This window comes from Agelaius phoeniceus, chromosome 1 (assembly GCF_051311805.1).
Source record: "Agelaius phoeniceus isolate bAgePho1 chromosome 1, bAgePho1.hap1, whole genome shotgun sequence".
Classification (NCBI taxonomy): domain Eukaryota; kingdom Metazoa; phylum Chordata; class Aves; order Passeriformes; family Icteridae; genus Agelaius; species Agelaius phoeniceus.
Genome location: NC_135265.1, coordinates 2,531,510 through 2,548,083, shown reverse-complemented (window position 1 = coordinate 2,548,083; position 16,574 = coordinate 2,531,510). Strand labels below are relative to the sequence as shown.

The window sequence follows — 16,574 nt, the reverse complement described above, 5'->3', positions numbered from 1 at the left end:
CCTCTCACCACATAAAAGAAAGATGTACTGTCCCAGTGGGGAGCAAAACTAGAAGCAGACCTTTAATAGAGTCCATTCTAAATCTATCCTAGAAAACTAATGACCCTATTTTAATTAATCAATAACCTTTATCAAAGAAAAGCTTAAGTACAGTTGAAAATTTAGTAAAATAACAATTGCAAAAAAATCACACCCACAAATAGTCCTGTATGCATTATCCACAAAGAGACTTCTAACCCCCAGAGATCACTTCATAACCTAAAGAAAATCAAGAAAGCAATCAAAAAACATGACACCCCTCCAGCCTAGACTTCCCTTTCTATCAATAACTCCAAGAAGCTAACCTCTGGTTGGCTTCAATTTAAAAGATTATCTTCACAGTTTAAAAGACAACTATTTTCATCAATTTAAAAGACTATTTTCTCAACATAGCACTCCATCCAAAAAACCACCCCAAATTTCACCTTTTCAGTTTACAGAATTCACAGAGTCATGGGGTTGGAAGAGACCTTAAAGACCAGAGAGCCCAACTCAAGCCCCAACACCTCAACTAAACCCTGGCACTGAGCTCCACCGACCAGCTCCGACTATCAGTGAACCAGTTCCAACTATCAGCCAAAGAGAACCACTACAAAGCCACCAAACCCAATGAGACTGATGAGTAAACAAACAAATCCCAGCTCTGCTGATGAATAAACAGACAAATCCAGGAGAAGTGCAGGAGTACAGCCCCTGCAGGGATACAGGGGTGCGCTCACAGGCCTGGTCGGCAAGCAGGCGATCCACGCACGATGGAACTCAACCACCAGTTCCAACCATCAGCCAAAGAGAACCACTACAAAACCACCAAACCCGCTGAGGCTGATGAGTAAACAAACAAAATCCCAGATTTGCTGATGAATAAACCAAGAAATCCCAGGAGAAGTGCAGGGCTGCAGGCATACCCGGGCGTGCTGGCGGGCCTGGTCAGCGAGCAGGCGATCCACGCGGGACGGATTCACAGGGAGCCGTGGCACAGGGCTGGGGCTGGGCTGCCCTGGGAAGTGCCTTGCAAGGTCAGCCTCAGCCTGAAAGGGAAATAATTTGTCAATGTGATGGCTTGAAGTGAGTGCCATGCGCTCAATCTGGCTTTGGTGCTGTTTGGAATTTTCAAGCCGATTAAGAGTGAGGGCCCGATCGGCTTCTGAGGGTGTTGGCAGAAAAATATTCCCAAATATTACAGGATCCCAGAGTGGTTTGGGTTGGAAGGGACCTTAAAGCTCACTTTATTCCACCCCCTGCCATAAACATCTTCCACTATCCCAGGTTACTCCAAACCCCATCCAACCCAGTCTGGGACATTTCCAGGGATCCAGGGGCAGCCACAGCTTTTCTGGGAACCTGTGCCAGCCCTCAGCACCCTCACAGGGAATAATTCCTTCCTTTTTCCATGAGGAAAATGCTAAACCACTGCTGGTTTAATCCCCAAACTCCCTGGACATGGATTTGCAACAGAATGATTTGGGTTGGGAAAGGACCTGCAACTTCCACTATCCCAGGGTGTTCCAAGCCCTGTCCAGCCTTGGGCACTTCCAGGGATCCAGGGGCAGCCACAGCTTCTCTGGGCACCCTGTGCCAGGGCCTCACCACCACCACAGCAAAAATTTGTTCCCAAATCTAATCTAACCCTGCCCTCTTTTGGTTTGAAGTCATTTCCCTTGACCTAGCACTACAAGCCCTTGTCAGAAGTCCCTCTCCAGCTTCCTTGCAGGAATATTTCTCTAATTCAGCTCTCCCTCAGAGTTCAACACCTCTCACTGCTTCTCTCAAATGTCACATATTATGATGATTAAAAAAAAAAAAAAAAAACAAAAAAACCCAAAAAACCCCCAGGCGATAGCAGCAGCATAAATCACATCTCAAGTGCATCAGGATGAACCCACATTTAACATAAACCAGCTCTTGAACCCAGAAAGTATTTTTTCTTTAACAGAAAATCTTTAAGACAACAGCCAAACCTCCACTGAGAAAGAGTGGCTTAGCCAGGGTCTAACACAGACAGTGACTAAACATCACCAAACCTATTTTTGGGTAGGAAATTCTTACACTTGAGTAAAAAAGACACAGCTAGCAGTAGATTCCTTATCTCATTCCTTCTCCAGGGTACCATGGATGTAAGAGAGAGGGGTCAGGTGCTGCACTCAAGGCTAAGTCCACACTGTGCATATTTGTACAAAAAGTACGTGGTGCAGTCCTTCTATTTTTGCTTTACTTATTATTATTTATTATAGTATTACTTATTATAATTTACTTATTATTATTATTTAGTCCCTGCCCTGACCTAACATGGATTACAAGAGCTGATTCCACCAGTACTCATCATCTGAGGAGCCCGAAAGGCATCCAGCAAAAAAAAAAAATGGATGGAGAAAAGGTCATGGATTCATATAATGATACCAGGAAATTAAGAATTACAGTTAATAAGCAATTAACTATGTGCACATTTAATATTGCAGATAATTCCTAACTTGTGGAAATGCTTTAAATGTGAGATCCCTGGAAAAGTGGGGTTTATGAAAGGAGACAGGTAAGCTGTGACCCCAAAGCAGCTGTTTCAGAGAGCTGGAAGGGCTGAGTGATTAAACAAGGTAGAGAGAATGAAATCAAATCCCAGGGGGAGTTCCTCTCTCCTTGCAGTCATCCCCCTCCTGAGGAATGTGGCTTGGCTGCAGGAGTGGGAGCCAGGCTGTAGCTTGGAGGACTGAGAACAGTTTCTCTCCTGTAACCACAAACCACCCTGAGAAACCCAGAGCAGCTCACTGGGATAAAACTGGAACACTTGGAATGGACCAGAGCAAGGGGTTAATTAAGCCAAAGACAAAAACTACGACTTGGTCTTTGTAAATGACTTAATTATCCCAAATCCTGCCTGAGAACAGGAGACAAACACTGGATCGTGAACCATCCCTTTCTCATTTCCAGAGCATTCCTGGAAGGCCAGAGAGGCAGAGAGGAATCTTGTTTAAAGGCATCCATGAGAGAACACCACAGGAACCTCCATTCACAATTCCAAAAGTCCATCAGCAAGGCCCCACAGCTGATGATGGGAAGGAAAAGGGGTTTTCCAGGTCAAGTCTGCTCAGACACCTTTATCCAGTGACCTGGAGGCTTCTCACACATGGCAGTAGCACTCAGTGCACTATTAGAACCAGGGATTATGGTAAATTTATCTTTTGAGACCTGGCACAGAATTCAGGGATTTAACTCCTCTTGGGAAAGCTCTTCCTGCTTCTTTAGAGCACAGAGTTCTCATTCCCAAGTGCAATACCCTCATTACCAGCGTGATCCTTCCCCTGCCAACAGTTCTGGGAGCGAGACTGAAGCAGGAAAGTGATCATAATAACAAGAGCATAAACTGAAATTCCCTTTGGGAACAAGAAAAATATTGTAGGTTTTCTCTACAGACACACAGAGGGTGCCCAGATTAGTTATTTCATTCTCTTTCTAACAACAGCCATAGATTTACTACAACAAGAAAAAAAAAAAAAAACAAAACAACAGAAGAGGAGAAAGCTGCGACTGTATCATGGACAGTAAAAACCAACCAAAAAAAAAACCAAAAACCCCCAACAAACCAAAGAAGAAACACCATAAAACTTTCTCTCTTAAAACCAGCCAAGTCTTTATCAGGAATCATCACCAGCTGTGCTTTACCTTCTTCCTCTCCTTCTCCAAAGCTCTCCACTGCTCGTAACACTCCTCCAGGCGGACGTGGAGCTCGTTAGCGGGGCCACTGCGGCTCCTGGGAGGCCTGACCTTGTTAAATGGGGCTGGAAAGGCAAAGCAGGGGGCAGGGATTTCCCAAGGGAACAGCTCACTCATGAAGGGACTCAAGGGGTTGAAATCATTGCCGTGAAAAAGATCAGCGAGGTCCGAGAATGGAAATGGCGGCGGAGGGAAACTGAAAGCGTTTGCTGATGGAAACAGCTGGTGATTAAATGGAGGGAAGCTGGGATTTTGTTTCAAATCAGACATGAATGGGAAGGAGGGAAGCAGAGAAGGATTGATGAAGTCTGACAAGCTGCCACCGCCCTGCTCGTGCTTTTTTGGAAACGCGTTGAAGGGACGGCGGTTTGGGGCCGTAGATCCCAAATGAGGGATCCAGTTCCTTCTACCTCTTCTGTCATCTTTGCTGCCACTTTCCTGGCTCTGCCTCTTTGGGAACCTGTGGTGTTTCTCAGCAGGGTCTTCACCTGCAGGTTTCTGCTGCCCGAGCCAGTCGGGTGAAAATCGAACGGGGAATTTGCGGCGCCGCCCATCCTTGTTGACCCCGGCATCCTCCTGGGACCCTCCAATGTGCCTCATCTGCTTCTGGCCCTCTGAGATGAAACGAGGAACCCCCAAGTGACTGGAAACTCCATTTGATGTCCGTAACCTCCCATCTTTCCTGGGAGGGAGGGTGGGAAGGAGCTGGGAGTAGAAGCAGGGCTGTGGGAAAGGCTGGTGGGTGGGAGAGCCCCCAGACATGGTGGAAACCCCTGATGAGGACTGGGGGCTCGTTGCCATTTGTTTTCCATATGGAATTTCAGAGGCAGCTGCCAGACTGCTCCCATCCAGCCATGCACACCCCTGGTATGAGGAGTAATTCCCATTTTGCACAGTGTTTTTCACAGATAAATCATATTCAGCTGCTTGAGGAGAGCTTTCCTTAGGGCCCATATTCACTTTACACTCATTATTATTATTAAAAGCTTCCCCCAAAGTAAAGCCACAATGGCCATTTTGCACATGGCTTTCCTGGGGTTTTCTGCCTGTTCCTCCAGAAAAGGTGTTTTCCTTTGGGGGTGGGTTGAAAAAATGAAGGGATGGATGGACAGGTGACTGCAGTTTGTGAGCAGCTGGGAAATTCTCATATCTCTTAGGGAACAGGTGACTGTCCTGGGGTACTTTATCCCAAGAGTTATCACCAGGCTGATTGGAAAGATCAGGGGAATACTTAGTTTGTCCTTGAGCATAATTTTTCAGAGCTTTTCCTCTTTTCCAAAACTCCTTCTGGGCACTGGGGCTTTCTTTCATCTTGTTCCGAGCGGAAAAAGGGCTAAAACTGGACCCACATTTTTCATAATCTCCATTTAACCTCCTGTGCTCATAATGCTGGTTCCAGCCCCCATTTGGGAAGGAAAACCCTTCCTGGGGAGCTGTGGTGCTGCTCTGCAAGGAGGAATTGTCAGGGTTCCTCAGGGCACTGCTGGGATGAGCGTGGGGAGAGAACCAAGACTCGAGGAGCTGAAGGTCCCCCAAACCTCTGTGCAGCATCTCCACCTCAGGAGGCTCCTGCAGGGCTTCCTGGTGGCAGCTGGAGCCCAGCAGGTTGGGAAAATCCTTGGGTGGGACCCAGTGCTGAGCTGGCAGCGCTGGGAACTCTCCATTGCTGCCCAGGTCAGGTGCCCACACAGGGGGGAACAAACTTGATAGAGAATTCCTGGAACAGAGTTAAACCAGCCTCCCGTCAGGATGGAAAACATTTCTTTCTTTAAAATAATTCACACATCATGTGTTATATTATTGACCAGCCATGCACAGCTCTCCCCAGAAATAGGAGGAATATTCCCAACTGCAGCTGAGCAAGTGCTCTGTGAAATCTCATCACCCACACTGTTTATGCTGCATGTTCAGAAATGCAGACTTTATTTGGATTTATTAAATATCTCAGATTCCACTGCATTCAGTCAACTCCCTACTGGTTAAAATTAATTATCATCTTTTTTTTCCCCCTCCTCAAATGCTGTAAAGCTGATGGAAAACTTTTTTAAAATTGCATTTTTAACAGTTCAGTATTGTTGCTTTGTTTTTTTTTTTTTACTGGCAAATGAAGTAAATGAACAGAATGGAAGTAAATGAACTTCCACATTTTAAGGGGATTTCAAAGGCTGTCATAACTCAAATAATTAAAAATATGTATCATATCTATGTGACAGTGGGCATAAAAACCAGCAGAAAAATAATCAGAACCCTCAGAACAAACTCACCAATCTGTAGCTGGCTCTGGCTTGTTTGGCTCCTCTAAAATGCTCGACACCAACCCAAACACATCAGGGCCATTGCCAGAGTAAGAAAGGTTTATTGGTGCCCTGAAAAAAAAACCAAAAAAGATTAAAGTAAAAGTTTTAAATAAGTTTTTAATAAGTTTTAAATAAGTTTTTAATAAGTTTTAAATAATAAACTTAAAGTTTTCTCCTAAACAAAACAGACAAAAAGAAGCTCAAACCTTTATTTCAGCAGCATTTTTTAGTCGTTCTGAATTTAATGTATCCTCAGCATCCCTCTATAGAAATCCCTTCCTGCATTTGTGAATTCTAGAGCCCAAGTGAAGTAGAATTATTTTCCTTCTTGTTTCACCAGAGACTTTCCAAGCAGCAAAAAATTTCTTTTCTTTCCAGGAAAAAAACCTGTTTCATGGACATTCCTTCAAACCTTCACTGTCTTGTTTAGAGCATAAATAGAATCACTATTCTCAAAGTCTGGAGCACTCCACCTACTGCCAAATAATTCAAAACCTATTATGTTAATCTCAAAAAAAAATTATATGTAAGTTATATATATTTAAATTGAACCACTTTTCAATCCCCTTTGGACAGGTCAAAATTTTACTAAATATTTCTGGTAAGCATCCAAGGTTTCCAACCATTTTTAAACAAACCCAACTTTTTACTCCAGGTGCAAGATTAGATTTTTATGGAGTTTTTTGTAATGACTCCTGACTCTTCCTCATAAGTCAATTACAAAGCTCTCATTCCCTCCATCCTCATCATTTTGCTCCAAGAAACTTCCCCTCCCCTCCTCACCTTTCAGGGTCCCTGAACATCTCTGAGATTTCCTGGTCCCACCTTACCCAAACCCCCTTGGCTGCCACACAATTGCTCCCTGACTTTGCTGTTTAACAGAGACCATAAAATGTGGGACAAACTCATAAAAAAATCACATTTTTAATCTCTTGCCACTGTGAAAATCAGTGAAAAAAATCACACTCTGCTGGCTTTTCAGATCTCACCACAGTTTCACCTCTAACTCAGTCCCTGATTTACCCCATGGCTGCTCAGTTTCCTCTCTAAGGAACCTGAATTTAATTTAGGATGCACAGAATTGCAAAGGCTCTTGAAAATGTTTTGTGAATGCAGAACTGATATTTGATAAGCACATCTTTTCTGTGTCTTGGTCAAATAGCAAAGTTTTCTCTTTCCTTTTTTTTTTTTTAAGAAGATCTCAAAGAATTTTGAATATCCACAGGCTCTGAATGGGTGTAGACATGGATTAACCCTAATTCCCTAATTTCTTTGTTTTTAAAGCTACCTTGCAATAATCTAAAGTCTGCTTTAAGAAAATACTGTATATTTTAATTGGCAAGTTGCCACTCCTTGCTTAAATTAACTCTCACACTGACACCAAAGCTGTGTAATCTTTTATTAAAAAATAAATATCACTCTGACACTTCTCACTGAAAACCAGCAAAAAAATTAACGTTTTTTGCAATCCATTACCTTATTTAACTGCTACCTTTCAGCACCTTGAGAGCCAGTATACTCCATTTTTTCCCAACCTCAGATTTTGCCTTTCTTATTAAGCAAATGATACAAAAAAAAGCAGTAAGGTATTAAAAATGCTCATTAAAAGAGCATTTTCTCATCAGAAGCTGCTGTGTCAGTCTCTATCACCCAATCAAAAAGTCTCTATCACCCTCCAAAAAAGGCAATATTCTGTCACTGGGCTTTAGGATGGAAAAAAGAAAACCCCACACACCTTTTTTTTTTCCACATCCTCAGTAATAACCACCAGAGAGCAAAGAAAATCTGCTGAGTTTCCAGAGATGCCTGAAACTCTCCCCAAGAAATATCCTGAATCTCCACCCCAGTCGCTAACTTTGAAAGCTGATCCTCTCTAATATCATCCCAATCATTAAGAGGCTGTGAACCAGCATTGGCCTTTCAAGCTAAAGAAAGAGGGGACCCCCCCTCCTTAATGATCTGCCTCAATTAAACCCCAGCCCCTGATTTGTTCCCATGCTCACTTCATGGCTCACTTCCTCTTGAATCATCCAACCCAAACTCCTGTTGTTTATATCAATAAATCCCCCCTCTAACAAACCACCCATGGCTCCAAGCACTGCCCCTGAACCTGACCTTGAACTTCAGCCTCTTTGACCAATTTTCAAGCTCATCCTTCCTAGGAATCCCACAAATCCTCATCTCAATAACATCCACAGCCCCCTCCTACTACCATCCCTGGGTAACCAGTGAATCCCTAACCCACTCTCAACCCCCCAGCTATGGTTTGTTAACTTAGTTACAAAACAACTAATAATACCTCTAGACAAAAAAAAGGACACAAATGGGCCCTGATTTTAATAAAAGACTAATAAAAGAAGATAAAAAAAGAATAATAAACAGAATAAAGAATAATGAATAGAAAGATAATAAAGAATAATAAAAAGAAGATAATAAAAGAATCCCAGTGACCCAGCAGCCCCAAGGCCCCAGCAGGGACGCTGATACCTTTTTTTAGGGCACTCCTGGAAGGCAGTTTGGGGTCCAAAATCCTCAGCACATCCCAGCCAGTCCCTGCACAGCTGGGAGGGCTCTGGGGGCGTGGGGGGACTGGGGACTGCTCCCAGGAATGGGGAGAACAACTGGGTGTCCATGGTGTGCCTCCTGCTATTCACCTGCAGGGAACAGAAAAAATAAAGTTATTTAATACTAGATTTTCATCTAATGAGCAGGAAAGGCAGCAAAGCAAAGCTTTGCTTTTGTTTCCTGAAATAAATGATTTTTTCAGCGCTGCGTAACGTAACCACGACAAAAGGATCAAGTTTAAATCATGTTTCTTTCCTCCCTTGCTTAAACTAACCCAAATCTGTCTTCCAAAAATAAATATGCAAATATCAGAGTTGACTTACTGCACAGCAATAGGAATTCTCCGCAGGTTTCACATTTTAGGTGTTGGTGTGGCACCTTCACAGCTCTATGGGAATGCACCTGTGCCAGGCAAACACATCCCCTCTGGAAAACAAGAGCCATCATCCCTGTTACAGCCCAAAACCCACAAAATATTCCAATGGAGAAGGGAGGGGCATCTGGGAACTCCAGGGAGCAAAATGTGGGTAAAGAAAAGTAACCCAGTACTGCTGCAGAAAGGAATATTACAAATAAATTATTTGTTCCCATGTTATTTATGCCAAGAAAGACTGGAACAGATGATATTTGAGGCCTCTTCCAACCTGGAATTCTCTGAATTTAATTTGCTATTAATCCTTTCCTACTGAGAGCTGTCCCAGACTCAGATCTCCATTCCTGGAGATTTTCTGAAAAGGTTGGACAGAAATATTCTCTGGTCGTGTGCGTTCCTACCAAGAGCAGGGCAGAACAACCCTGCACTGAACGTTCTTAAACAAATAAATAAAAAAATAAAAAGTCTACACTGAGAGTTTATCACTTGCTACAAACTGATTTTGCACACCCAAACCAATCCCTATTAAATAACAGAATTAGAGGCACCAGGACCCCATGGAGGCCACTGAAATACCCTGTAAAATTCCATATAAGCATTATAGAACATATGAACAGTCTGGCAGTATTTATTTAACCATATATTAGGTTAAATAAATACTAATATTAGGCCAAAATCCCACATGAATTTAGCAGCAAACCCACAGCCCCTGGTCCTGTTTGGGGCTACCAGGAAGCAGCAGACACAGAGAAATTCCTGCTCCTTGGCCAGAGAATAAAATACCCGTGCACAGATTAAAAATAGGGTCTGTAACAAATGGATTTATGCTTTATTTCCAGAGCCATCCATCACTGCTGATGGGAGTTGTGTCTAAAGCCCAGGAGAAGAGGGACTTCATGTACCCTAGATAAGGCTCAGTGCTTCCAGAACACTGGAGCCTGTCCTTCCCCCCAGGCAAACACTAAATTCTCCTTTGGGGTTTACATAGCAACCACTAACAAGTTGCAGGGAAAAAAAAAAAGGGGATGGAACTCAGAATTAAAAAGCAATTCTTTAAATTAATTAAATTTAAACTCAGAAATTCAGAGTTAAAAAGCAATTAATTAAATGCTGCCTTTAAAAAAAAAGAGGGGGGAAAAATCAAATTATTTAGTTTATTCCCCTGCAAATCCCAGGAAAGTCACTGGTCTTAATAAATTACCTTCAAAAACAACAATAAAAAACTACATCTAAAGCCCAGACAGGTCTTTTGGACTATATATTTTTTTTCATTCAAACAGTGAAGGAACAGGCAAAAAAAAAAAAACTATTTACCAAAACCATTCATTATTTCCAAAAGCCTCTTTGGACTTAAATTCTCTTCCAAAGTTTTTTTTGAGGAGAAATACATGAGCACAATTTCATAAGTAAAATGTTAATATTTCAGGTATAAATATATCCAAAATTAAACAGCATCAAAGCTATTAGATATTGATATTGCTGTGGTTATCTGTGACATGAAAAAAGGAGAGATTTAGGTCAGACATTAAGAGAAAGTTGTTCCCTGTCAGGGTGGGGAGGCCCTGGCAGAGATTCCAGGAGCAGCTGTGGCTGCCTTATCCCTGGAAGTGCCCAAGGCCAGGCTGGACCAACCTGGGATAGTGGAAGGGGGAAAATGAGATGATTTTTAAGGTCCCTTCCAACCCAAACCATTCTGGGATTCTGGGATCTGTAAGATCAGTGGAAGATGTGTCTGAGACATTTTCCACACAGAGGATCCCAGAAAGGCAGCTGGAAACAGAGACCTGCACCTTGTGAAAATCCTCTCTCAGCCAGGATTCCACAGCAGGACACTGGCTGGAGCCCTGGCTGCTGAGAATTTCAGATTTCTGTGCTGCCAGGCACTGACCCCCAAGAGAACACTGCACTGACCTGAGGCCATGGAGAAGCTTCCAAAATGGAATGACAGAACTGGGATTGTGGGGGTGGAGTTTGGATAGAAGTGTGTGATATCACAGGGTGGGAAACTCAGAGTTTAAGGGTTTAGAATACAGGAATGGATATAAAGCAAGATGGAGGTTATAGAGCGGAGGCTGCTCCTCCTTCTTCTTCTCCTCCATGGGTTTGGGTGTTTTTGTGTAATTGGATAAAAAAGTCCCCATTGCAGCCATGGGTGGTTGGTTATTGGGTTAAAAGTGAAAATAATTTCGGTGTCATTTCTGAATTGGACAGTTGATCCTTCAAAGGCCTTGCAGAGAGAGAGATGGGCTCCATTTTTAGTTTGTTGGAGTGAAGCGCTGCAGAACTCAGGGTTTGTGAGAGTGTGACAGAGATAAGAACTGATAAACATCTGAGTGCCAACAAGAAATTCCATCTCACACATTTAATCCTGACCCTGGCAGAAAAGAAGCAGAAGAATTGACAGACACTCCCATGTTGCTCCTCATCACTGGAAGGGTTTTGCTCCCAGAGATGTCCAGCAAAGCCCTGGAAGCAGTTCCAGACTTGTGGCTGTCATTCCAAGATGCCAGGAGCTGCTGGCAGAGCATGGGAAGCCCATTGGGCAGCCTGGAAGGAGTTTTAGGAATTTTCATGGAAATCCTAAATTATGCCAGGGTTATGCACATCTGGGGGACTGGAACAGAATGATTTGGGTTGGGAATGGATTTGCAAGTTCCACTGTCCCAGGTGCTCCAAGCCCCATCCAGCCTGGCCTTGGGCACTGCCAGGGACCCAGGGGCAGCCCCAGCTGCTCTGGGAATCTGCACCAGGGTCTCATCACCCTTTAGGAAGGATTTCCTCCTCTTTAGAGGTGAGAAGAGCTTCTGGCTCATATCAGATTAAGAGTTCTCTGAGAAAACATTTTATAAGCTGAAAAATACCATAACCACAGCTAAATATTGCTTTGTTTTACAATCAGAAGTAACTGCTTTCACTGACATGAAACCCACCTGACAGAGCTCTTGATTTTCCAAAAAAGAATCAGAATTAGCCAAAAGCCTTTTTAGAATCAGTGATCCTAAAGCTGCAGGGTCTCCCTGCCCCAGAGCACTGCAAGAACATCCCTGCTAACAACAGTAAACAGCAGCACTGCAGCATTATCACATCCACACTGAGGGGATTCTGCTCCCATTCCTTGGCAGGGGAGCTATTTCCTGTTTATTCCTTGGGGTTTGTTTCTTGGCAGGATAAAGCAAGCACAAAAGCAGTGTTTTGTGGCTTTTTGAAGATTTTTAATAACTCCCACCTATGGATATCTTAATCTGTAGCACACTGGGACTGCCTGACTCATTCAGGGTACACTGCCAGGGATTCTCTGGGTAAAAAAAATAAAGTAAAAAAAAAAACCAAAACACAACAAAGCAAAAATCTCTAAATTTCTTGTTTGGATTTCCCAGGAAATGAACCAGCAGAAGTAAACAAACAAAAGGGATAGAAAAAAAAAAACAAATTCAGGGGAGAAAATAGGTCAGTTATTCAGACCTCTTAATATCAGGGATAAAACTATAAAAAGAGCAGATTACTGAAGACTTCCCTCTAAATCCTGAACTCTCATCATCAAAAAGATTTGTCACAGCAGCAAAAGGAAAGGTTCCTTTTCAGCAGCCAAAGAATCAAATCACTTTTTTTTCCTGAGGAAAAGGAGCCAAGTCTGCCAGACCCCTCTTAGCTGGGTCAAAAGCACATTTTTAAGGAGGGGGAATAAGGGGTGTGTGTGTGTGGGAATAAAGGTAAATAAAATATAAATAATAATAAATTAATACATTTATGAGGGGTTTGTTCAATACATGGGTTCTGCTGCCCAATTACAATTAAGAATATTCACAGGCTCACAGGCCATTTGGTTACTTTGTTTTAACACAAGCATCTGAATACTCATTTCATACTAATAAAGATTTTTGGGGATTTTTCTTTTGTTTGTTTGGGTTTTTTTTTGGGTCCATGGTAACTTCCAGCAGTTGTTCTTCAGGACTTTGTGGTGACTCTGACCAAGACAAGAAGAGCTTGGGGGGATCTGCTGGATTTCCATGACCAGAGGAGGACTCTGACACAAGCAGGGAAAGCTGCTCCACCTGGGATGTAACATTCCCTCCAGGTGCTGAGGTTTTATTGTAATGTGCTTATTCACTATAAAACAAACCCCCCACCCCAGTTTTTATCTCTGCTGCCCTGCAGAAACTCAATTTTGGACTCACCTGTGGCTGGCACTGCCCAGGGGTGGCACCTGGACCATGGCCCTGTCACCAGCACCCAGGTTCTCTCCTCTGGAGTGTGCAGCATCGCGTGCAGGCTGGAATCAAGGCTCCTAAGGACCAACTTCTCCTGTTAAAAGCAACAAAAAACCCCAAAAAAGCAGTTAGCAGGTCTGCCAAAGCTGTATTTATACACAAAATTCATTTCTAGCTCCTCCAGTCCAGCCATCCCGACCCCAAGGCCAGATGGGGAAGTCCATCCTGCCAAGGAAGGGGTGATAATTCACTTGTGGGGAATTTTGGAAGGAGTTTTATCATTCTTGTTGCTTTTAATGAAGGGATGGGACTGTTTTCAGCCTAAGAATGATTTATTGCTCAGATATACACCAGTCTCAGAGGCTGTGGGATTTTAGAGGAGCAAGCAGTCAGCCATAGCTCAGAGTAGTCATAATTTCTTTGTTACAAGACAATATAGAACTTTCCAATCCAATGGACAGTTGTCCCAGGGTTTATTTTGCTTTTCTGACCTATCACCTTTACTCACTTCTCCTGCCCTGTGGATACTTTTATCCAGTGGGCTTTTGTCTCACATGCATAAATATATTTCTATTATAACTTCTGAACTCTCAGCTCACTCCATACAGCCACACCCCTACCTTATAAACCCTTCACCATCTTATCAGTACAATTTCTCACTTCTTTAAAGCATATTCTTTCTTACAACTATACAAACATAAATTTATGACTTTTCTACTTAACATCTGTGTAAGATGTAAATTTTATGTTTACACCAATCCAAGCTTCTTCCAAAGCTACAAATCAAATCCTTCAGTGTCCATAGAAGTTTCTGGGGTTTTTTTTTCAATTCCCACAGAATTTGAGACAGGACTTTTGAATTGTTTTTGATGATGTGGTTTATTTTTCTTACCTTTTGCATAGATAGGAAGGGTGAGTTTGGTTTACATCTTTACTGTATGGTTTAGAAGGTTACAAGACCCTTAGCTACCAAACTTATTAAGGAGTTATTGACTAATAAAACACTGCTAACAAGGATATTCACATTTTTAACTTAAATGCATGAATCTGAAATGCAAGGGACTCTCAGAACTTTGGGCCTGTAAGCCATGGCTTAGAATTAAACCCAGGATTTGATCTGAGACCTTGGAAAAGGCTCCCAAACTGAGGTGCTAGAAGGGAGAGTGCAGATTTGTAGTTTAAAGCAGAGAACATTAAGCTAAGTAAAGGAAACTTTAGAGGTTAAGGTATAGAAAAATAAAAGTAGTTACAGAAGTTTATAATACAATACAGTAGGTTTGTGTGTTATAACAGGATAGCCAAGAAAGCTTACACTGTAGCATGGGTCCATAAGATGAAATATTTAAAGATTAAATCAAAAACATAAATATCCAATTGGCAGTGGTTTATTGGTCAATAAGACCTTAAAAAGTCTTGTAACTAAAAGTCTGGTGACCTTCTGAATCATGCAGTGAAGATGTGAGCCAAACTCACCCTTCCTGCCTGTTTGGAAGATAAGAAAATAAACTGCATCATCAAATACAATCATTCAAATAGATCATCAGATACATCTCAAATTCCTTCCAAAATTCCCCACAAGTGAATTATGAGAGGCAGGCACTGGATGGCAGGGAAGGGCTGGAATCCACCCCCATCATCCCTGGTGGAATCATCACCAGAGCTCTAAAGGCACCTGAATGTGACACGTGGGGACAGGGCTGGACCTGGTGACCTGAGAGGTCTTTTCCAACCTGACCAATTCCCTGCTCCCAAGAGCACTCCAGGTGGAATGCTCTGACTCCAAAGTCCTTCCAACTTTGACCCATTACAGCCCAACCTCCCTGGGACAAGGGGCTGTCCAGCTGTCCCCTGCCACACAGGTGACACTTGTCAGGACACAGCAGCGTCCCAGGTGAGAGAATCAGCGCCCTGCACAAACCTAAGGCTTCATCTTCACTCAGTCAGGGCTTTGAGGCAGTGCAGCTTTTATGATTAAGATAAATCAGGATAAATTTCACAGCAGTCACATTATGATAAATTCACCAAACCAGACAAAGCAGCTGCTCCTGTCCTAAAGGAAGGAGATGATGTCAGACTGCTGGAACCCTGGTTACTGAGAATTTCAGATTTCTGTGCTGCCAGGCACTGACCCCCAAGAGAACACTGCACTGACCTGAGGCCCTGGAGAAGCTTCCAAAATGGAATGACAGAACTGGGATTGTGGGTGTGGAGTTTGGATAGAAGGGTGTGAGATCACAGGGTGGGAAACTCAGAGTTTGGGGTTTAGAATACAGGAATGGATATAAAGCAAGATGGAGGTTTTGGGGTGGAGGTTTCTCTTTCTTATTCTCCATGGGTTTGGGTGGTTTTGTGTAATTGGATAAAAAGTCCCCATTGCAGCCATGGTGGTTGGTTATTGGGTTAAAAGTGAAAATAATTTCAGTGTCATTTCTGAATTGGGCAGTTGATCCTTCAAAGGCCTTGCAGAGAGAGAGATGGGCTCCATGTTTAGTTTGTTGGAGTGAAGCGCTGCAGAACTCAGGGTTTGTGAGAGTGTGACAGAGATAAGAACTGATAAACATCTGAGTCCCAACAAGAAATTCCATCTCACACATTTAATCCCAACCCTGGCAAAAAAAGAAGCAAAGACTCCACATCCCATTGTGGCTGATGCTCTCCATCCTGCAGCACCAAGGATTTGGCTGATCTGATGTCCAGCCTGGATTTTGCTCCCAGAAATGGGATCTCACCACATCAACCTTTTATCAGCTGTTTTTCTCTCAAGGCACCCCTCACCATACACACATTATTGACCTGGTTAATCATTACCTCTGTGCCACAACCCCTCTATTTGCAGCTTCAGAAGTGGATTTCACAAAGCACTCAGGGATATCCTGACACTCAAACAACAATCCATTGATCTCTCTGAAACAGGAACCACCTGAAATCATGAGAAACTCCCACACTGTTGCAGGTACTGCATTTGGAATTCACAACCCACTCAAGAAGTGAAGCTTAAAATTCACACAGGTGCTCAAAACCAGCTCTGGGTGCTGCTCCTGTGCTCCAGCCTCCTTCAGAAAAATGGAATTTCTGTCTGTGGCTGCCACAAAGAGATGCTTCTTGCACTGGTGGGAAATAAAAAGGGGATTTCAGGGAGGAAATGGGGAAGACCTGAGAACTTCCAACCACACTACAAGCTCCAGAATCAGATGCCAAGTTTGAAGACCCACATTTCTCTCTAACACATTTTTTTTTTGACTTATTTTATATTTATATCTGCTTTACAAAGCTACATGGCAGAAAGGTTTTGGGGATAAGAGATTCCAACCAGCTCCTCAATTCCACCCTTGAAAGAAGGCAGTGAGATCTTTGTCAGGTGCCTCTTCCTGAGCCAATGCCCCCACC

The 16,574-nt window shown here is 43.0% G+C and overlaps 1 protein-coding gene across 2 annotated transcripts in view; it reads right to left on the bottom strand.

The window, feature by feature from the left end:
* LOC129130128 (uncharacterized) overlaps nt 1-16,574 on the bottom strand; it is a 29,148-nt gene that overhangs the window by 10,022 nt on the left and 2,552 nt on the right. For both annotated transcript variants that reach the window (XM_054648377.2, XM_077184586.1), the window contains exons 2-7: nt 13,155-13,281; nt 8,930-9,032; nt 8,529-8,695; nt 6,009-6,110; nt 3,694-5,461; nt 945-1,067 (exon numbers count right to left, since the gene is read on the bottom strand). In XM_054648377.2, coding sequence (XP_054504352.2) covers nt 945-1,067; nt 3,694-5,461; nt 6,009-6,110; nt 8,529-8,674 — 2,139 coding nt within the window. In that variant the 5' untranslated portion in view covers nt 8,675-8,695; nt 8,930-9,032; nt 13,155-13,281. The remainder of the gene's footprint in view (nt 1-944; nt 1,068-3,693; nt 5,462-6,008; nt 6,111-8,528; nt 8,696-8,929; nt 9,033-13,154; nt 13,282-16,574) is intronic.